The sequence below is a fragment of the Sinocyclocheilus rhinocerous genome, unplaced genomic scaffold, assembly GCF_001515625.1.
Source record: "Sinocyclocheilus rhinocerous isolate Xijiao unplaced genomic scaffold, SAMN03320098_v1.1 scaffold892, whole genome shotgun sequence".
NCBI classification, from domain to species: Eukaryota; Metazoa; Chordata; class Actinopteri; order Cypriniformes; family Cyprinidae; genus Sinocyclocheilus; species Sinocyclocheilus rhinocerous.
The window spans coordinates 1230839-1245148 of record NW_015642825.1 but is presented as its reverse complement, the minus strand read 5'-3'; the positions used below and the strand labels follow the sequence as shown (position 1 = coordinate 1245148).

Sequence of the window (14310 nt, the reverse complement as noted above, 5' to 3'; positions counted from 1 at the left end):
ATGTCATTTGGAACAAGTGAAAAAAAAAGTGACGGACTTAATTCTGCTGGGTTTTTTCAAAATCCTTTCTCAAGTTGCTATTCAGCACTTGTTCCAAGAATAGCGTTGAATTCTGTGCAAGGTATTATTGCGGTTTACTGCAGCATTTATTTGGAATAAATAATATAGTAATGCAGTACATTAATGAATCACAAAGTTGAATGTTGTTCATTATGGATTTTATTTTTTGGAGGCAACACAATGAATATATGTACTTTTTTTTTTTTTTTTTTTTACAGTATATGAGGAGCAGTTTCTACAGTTTAATAATGTAAACAATCTCGGAAGAGAAATGTGTTCCGTTCAAAAGGAAGCCATCATCTGCTTTTTTAAAATATTTACAGGAATTAAAATATAATTTATGACATCAAATAATTTCCACTATATAGATTTGATCTAGGAAACTAGATTTTAACAATTTAAAAAATACTGAAATGCATTTGTCTCCACATTCTCAAGATCACACAATACAGAGAAAAAAAAATTAGAAAATAAAACCAATACCATTTCAAGACTTCCAAGCTAAGTGGCATATAAATAAAAATAAAATAAAAAACTCAAAACATATGTAAAAAATATAAAATCTTACTATAGCAGTATTTACCGAAAACTACATTAAAAAAGGAAAATCATAGCAAATTTGATAGTCATTAGATGTAAATAGTCCAAAAAAAAACAAGAAGAATGTATGCCCTTTGACTCAAATTTTGTTTCCACAAAAGAAAATGTCTTGAAGCAGCAAAACGATGCGACATGGTTAACAATTTAAAAAATACTGAAATGCATTTGTCTCCACATTCTCAAGATCACACAATACAGAGAAAAAAAAATTAGAAAATAAAACCAATACCATTTCAAGACTTCCAAGCTAAGTGGCATATAAATAAAAATAAAATAAAAAACTCAAAACATATGTAAAAAATCTTACTAGCAGTATTTACCGAAAACTACATTAAAAAAGGAAAATCATAGCAAATTTGATAGTCATTAGATGTAAATAGTCCAAAAAAAAACAAGAAGAATGTATGCCCTTTGACTCAAATTTTGTTTCCACAAAAGAAAATGTCTTGAAGCAGCAAAACGATGCGACATGGATGCATGATCCATTAACTGATGCTCTGACACCGTAATGACACAAATGCTAGATCCACTTCTTGATAAAAATGATCCACGGTTTAGCACAGACAATATAAACTTTCCCCGAATATAATCACTGCTGATTCAAGAGGAAAATTCTCTCCTATCTTGCAAGAGCATGTACTTTGTGAACGACAAATTGCCAGGCCATGGATGTAGTGAATTAAAAGTGACATTTTGTATGAACTAATAAAAAACAGGAAGAAATCACATGCGCTCTCTCTTTCTCTTTTTTTACCTTTTTTTAAAATTCTTTTTAATTTGAATCTGTACATTCTAGATTGACAGTGTTGAAATGTATTGAAGAGTTCTGAAACACTGAATAAAATGGTCTATAACAAATTATATCATCTATATATTTATCTACACAAACACAAATATATATATATATATGTATTTATATAATCATATATATGTATATACCTTTTATAATATGGCTGTATTGAAAAAGTTTACTTAGTGAAGAGAACACATTGGATTGTACAGGAGATCAGATAGGACTGATAGCTTTATTTTCCTCTAAGGTTTAAGGCTCTCCCTGTGAGACTGGGCTGTCTGTGTATTTTCCTAACAAAAAAAGTCCCTCAGTCCAGCGATTCTAAACGTCGACCTTCTTTTCGAACGATCTGAGCCGTCTACAACATACAGTACAGGATTCGATTACTCTTAATACAACCAATCTCTTCAATAAAGCCTTCCGTTATAAGAAAAGCTTTCTTAGATCTCTCAGCGGTATTGCATCTCAATTGCATAAAAAAAGAAAAACGTTTAATCTTAAAGTCATTAAAAAGAACCATTTCTAAAGGGACACTTTATACAACTGTGTTTGACTTATGAAGCCATATCAATGAAAAATTCCCTTCTGGATCTCCCTGTATTGCTTAATCCTGCATCATCGGGTTCACCAACAACCAATCAGAGCCACCCTTTAAAACCACACGTTACCCCATCGCTGTACAGCACATATCCATACATCTCATGTTTACACAAGACACAGTGCTATATACACATTATATACTTCTCCATATATATATATATATATATAATCATGTAAACCAGCACATCTCTCACTTACTTTGTAGTATACATACTAAGCACAAACACTCATTCAGTTTGTTTTCTGAAGATCTTATAGGGGAAATTGGACAAAAGCGGCTGTAATATTCAGAGGCCGTGTCCAAGTTACAGCTCAGTACCGTAAAAGGGAAAGCCAAAAGGCACATCCTAATAGGGTACCTAAATACTGAATAAGGCGTTCTGTACTTAGTGTGCGCTCTAGTAAAAGTCGAAAGAGAATTCAGTCATGTAAACATTCAGGTTTGGGGTGTGTTTCTGGCTAAAGGGGAGAGTTAGGGAGTAAAGAGAGCCTGACGGCTCTCCCTAAACCAGCACACACACACACACACAAACACGCTCACAACTGCACTAGATCCACAGGCCGGAGGTTCGAGGAGACCCACGCAGAATAAAAGCAAGAGGTCCCAGCATATAATAAGGGATGGAGCCATCCCTAGACCCCGTAAAAGACACGAACGACACGCAGTTATACACTGGTACATGTTTAGACTTCAAAAAACACACACAAAGGACAAAGAGAGAAGTAGCCACAAGGTAAGAGCTAGAAAAAACCCGCAGATCTTCCCCTGTCAGAAAGGAGAGAGTAAAAAAAAGAGTGTTTGAGCTTATAGAGAGAAAGAGTAATGAGAGAGTGACATGTAAACAAAGCAGAGATACGACCGTATCTCTAATGAGATTGAGCTCTGGAAAGATCTTCCTCCTAGTTTACCGCCACCCTTCTCTCAGCAAAAGCCTGGATGTCTGGTAGGGCTATGCTACTGGCAGAGTCTAAACGCTCAACTGTACTTTCGAATCTAGACCAATAGGATGGGCATTACAATCGCATTTGTGGTAGGTACATTCTTGAAAACCATTTCCGCCAGATTGGGATTCTAAACCAGATTGGGTCGCATTCCGACAAGTAAAACAGTAACAGCAACTGGTGAATTAAAGATGAAGTGTGTAGCTCGGCACCAAACATAATGACTGTTTTCAAACAGGTTTCCAATCGGTCAGCCAAACAGAAAGCTCCGCCCCTAATGTGTCAGGCTGCTCAAACAAACAGAGATGTTTTGATACTCTTTTTAGGATTTGTGTTTACTTGAACAGTTTTTGGCTGGAATTGGAGTATTTTAACGTCAAAAAAAATGACACTTCAGCTTTAAGGTAGCACAGTCGGGTTTGGACTCGGTTGTGTCTGACAGCCAGCAGCAAAAGCCCCTTAAACACCAGAGGAGGGCAGAGGCCAGACTAAAGAAGCACTACCTCGGTTGAGTGCATAGATGAAATCAAGGAAGCACTAAAATTACAAAAAGACTACTTTTTTCTTGTCTTATTGATCTGTAAACTCTACCTTGTAGGATTTTTTTGTTTGTCGTTTTTTTTTAATCCATCGTAACACACACACACACACACACACACACACACACAGAGTTGAACATCCACAAAGTTTTGCTAATACAAAGCTGTTATTGTTTCTATATTTGTACGACAAAACGGTGAAAGCACCTTGCAGGTCTAAGAAGAGTGACAAAGGGTTACAAATAAAAAAAACAAAAAACAGAAAAAAGCACACGAACGTCACAACAACCGATGGAAAAGAGTGCGGTTTGCTACGAAGCCCGAGCCGCTCGCAACATCACGAATGGCATCAACCACACACGAGAAGCAGCACTTGTGTCCAGTGTCTCAGAGCTGTTTCTGTTCCTTTGTAATCCTCCCGCCCCAATGACCTCCGATCCTCAGAAGTGACAAGGTCTATTTATCGCCGGCTGCCGCTCCCTCCGCTCGGACCGAGCGAGTCCCACCTGTGCCGTGAGGTCTGGCCGTTCTGAGCGGCTCTCAGCGTGATCACCCCACAACGCTCCCTACACAAACACACAGCAACATCAGCGCTCCATTCTCCCCCTCAGGGCACGATAAGCTCAGGGAAGTAGATGGAAACAGAACCCACTCGTTTTTGATGACCACTTTACAGTCCTCTGGCCGACCGAAGGCCTCGAAGCGCTTACGCAGCATGGCCTGAGTGACGCTGCTCGGAAGGTTGTGAATGTAGATCACTTGGCACTTGTTCTGCAAATGCACAGCGGATTAGAATACACTCGACGGCAATTAAAGGAAACGAATCAGACATCAGATGCATCTACGGGCTTTGATAATGAGGTTAGTGCTGCGACTAATAAAATCGGTTTGAAAACACGACCTACCACATCATTCTCTTGTCCACACTTTGTCTTGCTCCTTTTCTCAGCTGCTCCGTGGCATGTCTCTGAGCTCTCATCGCTGAAAGAAGGAGAACAGGGCTGACTTACTCAAAATGGCTAATAAATTGAAAAAGAAAGTAGTTCCGTGATATATCGCATTACCGAATACCGGCACAAGTCTAGTTAGCATATTGCTAATAGCAGAGCGGCACTGGGATTTGTGCTGCATTTCATTCAAAGGCAGATGTACAGGTAGGATATTTCCCCCCTTATTAAAATTAACCATTGGTTTACTACAAAAAAACAAACAAACAAAAAAAAACATGCTTACTATAGTTAAACCATGGTAACCACAAATTAACCATGGTTTTGCTACACTAACAATAGTTTAACCATGGTATTTGTAGTAAAACTGTGGTTATACAAATGGTAATCAATACACCAAAAAACTACACTTTTTGGTACTACACTTTTACTGTAATAAAAACATGGTTAGTTTTCATAAGGGTGATATCTCTGATTTCCAAACATAGAGGTGTTTGTACTAAAAACAAGAAAAAAAGACTAAATAAGAAAATCTTTTTTTTTTTTTGGCAGTGATACTGCAGGTTTACACTTTTTTTAACATCTATATCACTGCCAAACATTTCTGATGTGATGTAGGAACTTTAACTCGTGCTGCGTTCACACCATGCTGTAATTACCGTAATTAATGGCAAGCCAGGACCCTGTTTGCTTTCTCAGAATTATGCATTTCTGTGGCAACACTATTAAAATTTTAACATGAATCCATGTAATCTGAATAATCAATACACAAAACCAGAATAAAGGCCTGTTCATTATTAGGATAGCTGTAATGAGAACTATATTAGCGTCTTAGTTTTTGTTTTGTTGTCCGCTGTTTTAAATGCTCAGCTCTTTAAAGTCAGGTGGACTCTGATTGGCTGACAGTGTTTTATCATTCATCAGTTGGAAAAAGTCATTCTGAGAGTGATTCCAATGATATTGTTCTTCTGTTTTGTTATATAAACACATTTCATTACACCAAATACACAACATAATGTTCTTTTTAGCAGCATCATATGACCCCTTTAAATTCGAAATGATAAGACATATTTGAGTTCGATGAATGCTAGACGAAAGTTTGGATTTCCAACCCGATATACTGTAATTACCTCAAGGACCAGCCGTTAACAATCTGTCCGTTTTATTTTTATTCTATGACTAACTGACTATTATTCAGGTCGACTAATGTTTAGTTGTCTATTAGGGGGGTATGCCCTAGACATCATACACACACATTTGGGCTTCACATAAGTGGCATTCTATTGAACTTTTCAAAGTCAGAAGTTCAGAATTTCTGAGTTCAACGAAACGCAACAATGGAAAAAGCACCGGAGTATTCAGTACCTGAAGGGGAGTTTGCAGCCGGGGGAGGGGGGCGAACAGGAAACTGGGGACTGGGCATCCAGCTCTGGGGTGGGAGGGCGGACAGGTGAGGGTTGACTGGTCTGCTCTGGACCGGGCGTAGACAACGCCACGGGCGAATCAGCCTCAGTCCTTTGCTGGCAATCGGTTAGGAGCCTCTCCTCCAGTCCCTCCAGCTCCCCGTTCTTCACAGCCATCTCCTCCTTCTCATGCACCTCCACACGGCACTGAGAGCCGAGTGCAGCCGCCATCGCCTTGCAACTCTCTCCCAGGCCCAACAGGCAGTAATCGTGGTCCCCGTACGCCCGTTGCGTCCCTCCCTTAGCGTCCGAGTCGCCCGTTTGGCCCATCCGGCGCAGCTGGGCGTACAGCTCCGTCTGCTCTGGGAGCTTGCGTATGTGCGCCCGCGCCAGGCAAGAGCTTTTGGTGGTGAGCTCAGCTTTTCCGTCTGGTTTGAAGAGCTCGTCCTCCACTGGTTTATGAGGGGGTGTGGTGGGGGGAGTCAGGCCTGGAAAACACACACTCATTAATCACTACGACACACACATGAGCGCCACGACCAAACGCACTTGAATATCACCAAACATTCTGTTATTAGTCGCAGCGCACAACAGGCAGAAAATGAACATCATTAATGAAGCTTACAAAAGGAGTCATACATAATATGAAGCGTGTATAATATATAATAATGAAAGATTAACTTGAATCAGTTATTAGTAGTGGTGGTTGCTAAGGCAATTATCTCCAGTGCTATTGCTCATACAAACCTCTAAAACTAAGCATTAAACTTCAGAAATGTTACATATGTACACATCACTGTTCACATTTTTTTCTTTTAATTCAGCAATGACACATTCGATTGATTAAAAGTGACAGTAAACATTTATAATGTTACTAAAGATTTCTACTTCAAATAAATACTGTCCTTTTGATCCATTTATACTGAAAAAAAGAATCCTGCATAGAAGTATAACAGTTTGAACATGAATATTAATATTAAATATTAATCAGAAATGTTTCTTGAGCTGCAAATCATCATATTAGAATGATTTCTGAAGGATCATGGGACACTGAAGACTGGAGTAATGATGCTGAAAATTCAGCTTTGATCACAGGAATAAATTCCATTTTAAAATATATTCAAATAGAAAACAGTTATTTTAAATTGTAATAATATTTCACAATATTACTGTTTTTCATCAAATAAATGCAGCCTTGGTGAGCATCTTTTTTCAAAAACATTTAAAAAAATCTTACTGACACCAAACTTTTCAACAGTAGCATACATATACAGAATAATCTTCTTTTATGTAAATGCTTGAACATTTGTTTGGACAGGGCCCAGTAATAACACAAAGCCCTTTACCATTCAGTTCATTTAGACATTCACTAGCCTAATTCAGACACGTCATCAGCTACATAAATCCTGTGCAAATACTGGCAAGCTACTAGCATGTGTGAGAACATATGAGGTGAATCAAGTGCTAATAGCTCACACAATGCCAAAAATGGCACACTTATAAAAATACCCCTCACTGAGTGCGCAATATTACCTGCTGTGCCACACAGTTCCACAGAGAGAGTCTGCTCAAAGGGCTTGTTGGCATACTGCACGTCTCTGATCAGAGAAATACAGAAAGAGATTGCAGTCTATTAAACCCTTACATGGACAAGAAAAACAGAGAGAGAGAGAGAGAGAGAGAGAGAGAGAGAGAGAGGAAAGGATACAGTCTCAACTAAATGCATCAGATTTACTGTTTTAGAGGTTTATATTTGTCTACTAATGACATTTGGAGCAGGGTTTGATTGATCTCGGTTGTTTTACTTCACACGATGTCTGAGCTATGTATATGCAGAGAACAACAAATGACTGTAATTGGTAGAAGAACCTCAGGGCTATTTATAGAAAAGTTTTACTGCGAGAGTTTTGTATGTAAAAACAGCAGCTCTACAAGCCTCCTCTAGGCAATTTTGAAGATGGACGGAGTCCGGCGGTGGTCTTAAACTGTCGGCCTGGAAGTGTTCCAGGGCTCAAGAATAGATTAGATATGAAAGGAACACACACCCGTTGGATTTGGACGCCAGCGGCAAACAGAGGCAGGAGCGTTTCTCTGCAATCAGAACGACAGACAGATGTTAGAGATCTCAACAGCACACGCAGTAGAGTTCCTGAGCTGGCTCTCTGAATATTAAAATCATGCTTAATGGTACAAATGGTTGTTCACATCAGCATCCGGTTTCTGGGTTCTTAAAAGCACCACTAAATAGATGGTTTTCAGAAGAACTACAGAACAAAAAAGTTCCTTGAGGAAAGATAAAGTTAAAATCTACTGGCAAATATAAATATATATAAATTTATTTAAATCTATATAAATTATGAAAGAAATCTATATAAATTGCATAGAATAATATACATTATAGTATACACACACACACACATACACACACAATACCAACAGTAAACAGAAGTTCTTTAAGGAAAGAAAAGTTTAAATCTACTGACAAATATAAATATATAAATTTTTTATTTTTTTTTGGTCATTCAAAGAGATTCAAATTTGTCAAATTTATATTCGATATAAATCATAACTATTTTGGATATAAATCTAAACTGATATTTGATTACATTTTAATTCAGCAACTGAACTGAAAATTATTTAACCATGAATCATGAATTACACATGAATTATTTAAAAAAAAAAATAAATAACAGATTCAGATACACAAAAATAAATACATGCATAAATAATATGCATGTGAATCTATAGTTTTAGGAGGGAACTTGCAGTATTTTTCCCTCGTGTGCTGTTCAGGTGACTAATGTCTTACCATCATTGCTGCATGAGTTATGGGCTTCAGACGCCTTGCGGGAGCTGCTCTTCTGCCTGCTATCAGAAGGAGGCTCAGTGGGAGGATGCTTGACCGCGTTCTCCTCTTCGCTCGATTGCACAACACTGGGTTCCGACCGGCCACAGTTCACACGCACTTTCTTAGCGAATCGGCTGGGGAAGGAGGCCAGTCGGCGAGAACGCCTGACCGAAAAGGAGCCTTCTTCCGGCTCGGGGCTCTTGGTGCGCTTTGTGGCCTTCTGCGAGCTCTCGCAGTCCGAGTCTTTAGGTTCGGCTTTGGGCTGACGTGCAGAGGAGGAAGAAAGGTCAGCGCCGAGCCGAGTCGCAGCCCCTCTGCAGTGGATATAAGGGGGGCTGTGCATTCTGTAAGGCTTGCTTACGTCAAAGGAGCTGACGGCCTCTAGCAGCTCCTTCAGCAGGGAGTGGGCTTTGATTTCCCTGCGGCGAGTGAAAGGAGCCCTCGGCCTGGTCTGGGGAGCCGGTTTCTGAGAGTTCACAGGAAGGCTGCGGGAGACCTGCGAGCTCTCGGGCTTGGCCTTACGCTCTTTGCGATCCCAGTTGGCCTGTTTGCGTATGGGCAGGCAGTACGTGTGCATGTATTTGATGAGCTCCACTACAGAGTGCAGTTCCTTCTCCGAGGAGAACTGAGGCTTTGCCGGCTCGACGCACACCATGCTCTCGCCCTCGCTGCTGGATGACTCCTCCTCTTCCGAGTCACTGTCCTCTTCATCTTCCTCCTCCTCCTCTTCCTCAGCCTCCTGCGCGGTGGTGAGGTGGCGGTGGAGTTCAGTGCAAAGACGACCGGAGGGCCTCACTGGTCGTGGCTTACGCTCCTGTGTGCTTGATTTGTCCTTCTGCGGAGGGAGGAGGAGACATTTCATTTAATCTTTTCATATAAAATACAACTGAAACATAATAAAGCAAAAAGGCTCAAGAGGCTGTCCATTAATTGATGAGATATGCGGTAAAATCGCTGTTACACGCAACCTCAAGTGAATTACTGCTTTTATGAAAAGCTGTCAACAGTACAGGACAATATTTTTCACTAAAGAAACAATTATTTAAAATGTACACAACCATTCAAAAGTTTTGGGTCAATATTATTATTTTTATTCAGCAAGGACACATTCAATTGATCAAAAGTGACACTAAAGACATTTATAATGTTACAAAAGATTTATATTTCAAATAAATGCTGTTCTTTTGAACTTTCCACAAAAATTTGAACTGTTTTCAACATTGAGAATAATCAAAAATGTTTCTTGAGCAGCAAATCAGCATATTAGAATGATTTCTGAGGATCATGTGACACTGAAGACTGGAGTAATGATGCTGAAAATTCAGCTTTGATCACAGAAATAAAAATATTTTAAAATATATGAAATCAGAAAACAGATACTTTAAGTTGTAATAATATTTTAGAATATTACTGGTCTCAATACTTGATCAATTAATTGTCAAGTATATGAGACTTCTTTCAAAACCACACATACACAAAGAAAAGCTTTTGAACGGTAGTTTTTTTTTGTTGCACTATTTATATTTTTTATATTTATTTTTGTTTCGATTCTTTTGATTCTATCTTTATAATAGTAGTATATATTATTTACTCAATTATTAAAATAAAAACAACAATAAATAAGCTCCAATCACATTTTACAGAAATCTAATCAGATTTTAATGTTTTACAACAATTTATAAAAAAAGAAATACAATTAAAATAAACCACATGTGCCAAAACTGTTTTAGCACTGTAATGACAGATGTAATAAAAATGAAAAATAACCCCTTCGAAACGGTTATAGTGTTAAGCATTTGCTCATGGCATTCATCAGTGGTATGTAGCGAGCTATCTTTTGTAACGGCCTTATGAGATGACCAAACACGCGAGGAATGCGGGGCAGCTGAAACCCCTAAAGTCTATTTCAGAGTGTACTTCGCTCTAAGGTTACTGTGACAAATTTGCCTAGGTTAGTTGCAAGATATTCTCTTGGTATCTGAGGAACTACTGCTTGTTCTTTTAAGTAATCTCAAACCCAGTGAGCATTGCCCTTTAGGCTGGGCAGAGGCTGTGGCTTTGCTATGACAGATGGCTGCACTCAACTCTAATGCGACAGCGGCCTTAGCCGAGGTGCAGCGTGCCAAAGCGGAGCCAGTGAATGAGGAACCACAGGCTTCACAGGCTTTGAAACTTTGAAGCACAAATCCTCAGTGTGGCTTCTAAAGGCTGGCATAAGCTAATTAGGCATTAGCATTGCTGCGGGAATATGCCGTAGCTTAAACGGGTAGTGAATAGCATGCGTGCTAACACTGAGGTTGTTAAATCCATTTCCTATTATGACATTGCATCACATGTTTTGAGTTTAAACTGCAATCACGGCGGCTGGAACTTCCTCTCACCTTGAGCACGGGCCTCACAGGTTTGACTTGCTGGCTCCTGCTGCTATGGCGATGCATGTCTTTGTGCGAATCGAGGCCCGCGGGGACATTAGGGGGCGACAACAGGAGCTTTTTGAGCTGTGGAGGGAATGAGAGGCCAGGGGTTATAATTTGATGATCCATGGTGCATTTAAAATTACACACAAAATCAAGAAATATTGGCATGTTGACATTCAGTACTCAAATACAACAACAAGAGCAAGTGTCAAGCAGTTCTGTGCTGTAGCCACTGTAAGAACAAGACATTAAAAGTTACTGGATATTCAAGAAAATCTGAAATGCAAGTCCTAAATGACCAGCGCAACTAGAGAAAGCAAAGAAAGAAGAAGCACAGTTTTGTTGAGTCCCTTTAGCGATTGTTAATGTGCCAACTTGGCAGGTCTGTCCATGTCTCTCAGTGTCCATTGAGGAAACTGAAGGGGCACTGAGCGTTTCAGCTTCTGCGTACCAAACCGTTTTGGCATGCACTGGCCATCTATGTCATGAAAACATGTGCTCTGCTGTCCCTGTTCGTGGGTCTTCAATGCACCCCTTGTTTTGCACACAGACTGGCCTCATTCAGGGGCTGAGGTGTAACTGCGGCCATTGCCAGCAGAGGGGGATCTCAGCTATTACACCCGGACTAAGCTCTTACACTGAGACTCAAGGAGGAAGCTAAATTACACTGAAACTATTCCATTGTTACCAAATCATCTAACAGAGAAATGCATCTGTCTCGACTTGTAACATTCAGGAATTTCTTTTCTAGGATGAAAGATTGTAAAAAGACTAAATAATCGACAGTAACTCTATTAATCATATTGGAACTTTACAATAAGGTTCAATTTGTTAACATTAGTTACTGAAATAGTTAACATGAAATAACTATAACAACACTCTTATAAAATGTATTAATCTTGGTGAATGTTAACTCGTTTATATACACTACCATTCAAAAGTCTGTGTGTCTATTTATTTATATTTATTTATAAAAAGCCTATTATTTTCACCAAGGCTGCATTTATTTTTAACAAAAATACAGTAAAAACAGTAATATTGTGAAATATCATTGCAATTTCACTGTTTTCTATTTTATGAATATAATAATTATTATATTTTAATAATAATAATAGAATTTAATAATTATATAATTTTTTTAAATTTAATTTATTCCTTTGATGCAATGCAGAATTTTCAGCAGTCATTACTCTTCAGTGTCACATCGTCCTTCAGAAATCTTTGAACAGACTGAACATATTTTTTACATTTCAGGTTGTATAAATTAATATCAATGTATTATGAACACATTAATTAATGATGAATGATAGTATATTTCAGTGTCAGTTAATGCACTGAATATATATATATATACTGTTTTGTTTATAGTTGTTTAAGCAACTTAATTATAATTGGTTTATAAACATTATTTTAAACATTATGCACTTTGAATAAACGTGCATTAGTAATATTTTGCTCGATGCGCCCTCTTGTGGCCTCACGAGAGAAGCCAAAAGCTTTTCTTCACCCTAACTGAAATTATGCATTTTAAATTCGAATATAATTCGAACATCATATAATTTGATCATATTTAAGTAAAAAATTCGAATGTAGTTTTTCAGATATTTTGACAGCCCTAATATATATATATACACACTGTATAGATACATATACAGTATTTTTAATATATGTATAATGTATTGAACCTTACTGCAAAGTATTACTTTTGAGTAATATTTCACTTCTGTGAAATGTTTTGTTTAGAACTTTTTCCATGTTGCATGATTGTAAATTATAGTTTTCATGGCAAAACTACAAACTGTTAACAGGTTATATTTACAGGTATTTCCAGCCCTAGTGGCACCATAAAAGTAGTCTTATTCACAGATGGATATACATACTTTTCATCAATTTAAGAATAATTTGTCCCTCCTTCAGACATCTCTTATATAATTTGCTGCTACACTCTGTAAGCTAGCCTTTTTTGGTATCTCTGAGGCAATGATTATCTCAGTAATCAGATGGTGGCCTTTCATTGGCGCCAAACAATGTGATCCCAGAACAATGTCAATTCTGAAAGGTATTCAGTGAAATGTAAGACAGTCATTAACATAAGTACTACCAGTCTCTAAGGTAAAAAAAAATCACAAAACACACGACAAACTGGAAAAACAGCTACATTACAATACAGCCATGCCAACCCATTGTTCAGCGTTACAGGAAAGAGCAGTGAGAAAAAGGGGAGAAAAAAGAAGAAAGTAAAAATGAAAAGCTGTCCAACGGGTAATAACTGTTATAACTGCTTTTACAATGTACACAGATTAAATTGTTGGGGTTTGTGAGCCGAGAGGGACAGATAAAAACACACCAACTTGTTCCAGGAAGTGGTGTCTTTAGAAAGAGATGAGAGTTGAGTTCTCTCACAAAAGGTGGGAAAAAGGAGCAAAGAGCACTGCTGTAGAAGTCCATTTCGTGACCTGAAGGAATCAAAGATCTGGGAAGTATACATAAGCATTCCCTTAAAAAAGTACCATGGTATCGCCATGTTTTTGGACATTATCACGATGGTAATGGCATGGGATTTTCTGAAGTACACTACTGTTTAAAAGTTTGGCTACATTTATTTGATCATAAATACAGTAAAAAGGTAAGATTGTTATCTTATATCTCATTTTGTTAAATTGTTTTTGAGAAAATCGTATTGTGAATCCAATCGTATCGCATTGTGAGTTGAGTGAATCGTTATATCCCTATTTTGAATGTAAATTATTCCTGTGATGGCAAAAATCTTACTGACCCACAGTTTTGAATGGCAGTGTGCAATTTCAATAGCATGGTATTCATACACTGCCATGGAATATATCAAAGTACCATGCTATTGCCATCAGATACTATCACAATACCATGGTTATGTGGATATTTTGGATGAAAGTAACTCAAAAGTAACTCAAAAGTAGTGTAATGCATTACAATTCAGAGACAGTAATATTGTAATGTAACTAATTACTTTCAAAAGACAGTAACTAGTAATATATAATGTATTACATTTTGGAAGTAACTTGCCCAACACTGGGTATCACCACAGTACTTTCTTATAAGGCTCAGAAGAAGATGAGAGCAATGGGATGTGTGGCAAAATGAAAGCCTAGAAAAAGCAGTGTCCATGTTCCACACCCCTGCCT

At 38.1% G+C, this 14310-nt stretch overlaps 1 protein-coding gene across 1 annotated transcript in view; it reads right to left on the bottom strand.

Annotated features, from left to right (window-relative positions):
* Positions 1–3994: 3994 nt before the first annotated feature.
* The window catches only part of ppargc1b (peroxisome proliferator-activated receptor gamma, coactivator 1 beta), a 49403-nt gene continuing 39087 nt past the window's right edge, over positions 3995–14310 (bottom strand). The window contains exons 4-11 of the mRNA XM_016573882.1: positions 11114–11230; positions 8694–9567; positions 7930–7975; positions 7418–7482; positions 5847–6372; positions 4440–4515; positions 4187–4305; positions 3995–4100 (exon numbers count right to left, since the gene is read on the bottom strand). Coding sequence (XP_016429368.1) covers positions 3995–4100; positions 4187–4305; positions 4440–4515; positions 5847–6372; positions 7418–7482; positions 7930–7975; positions 8694–9567; positions 11114–11230 — 1929 coding nt within the window. The remainder of the gene's footprint in view (positions 4101–4186; positions 4306–4439; positions 4516–5846; positions 6373–7417; positions 7483–7929; positions 7976–8693; positions 9568–11113; positions 11231–14310) is intronic.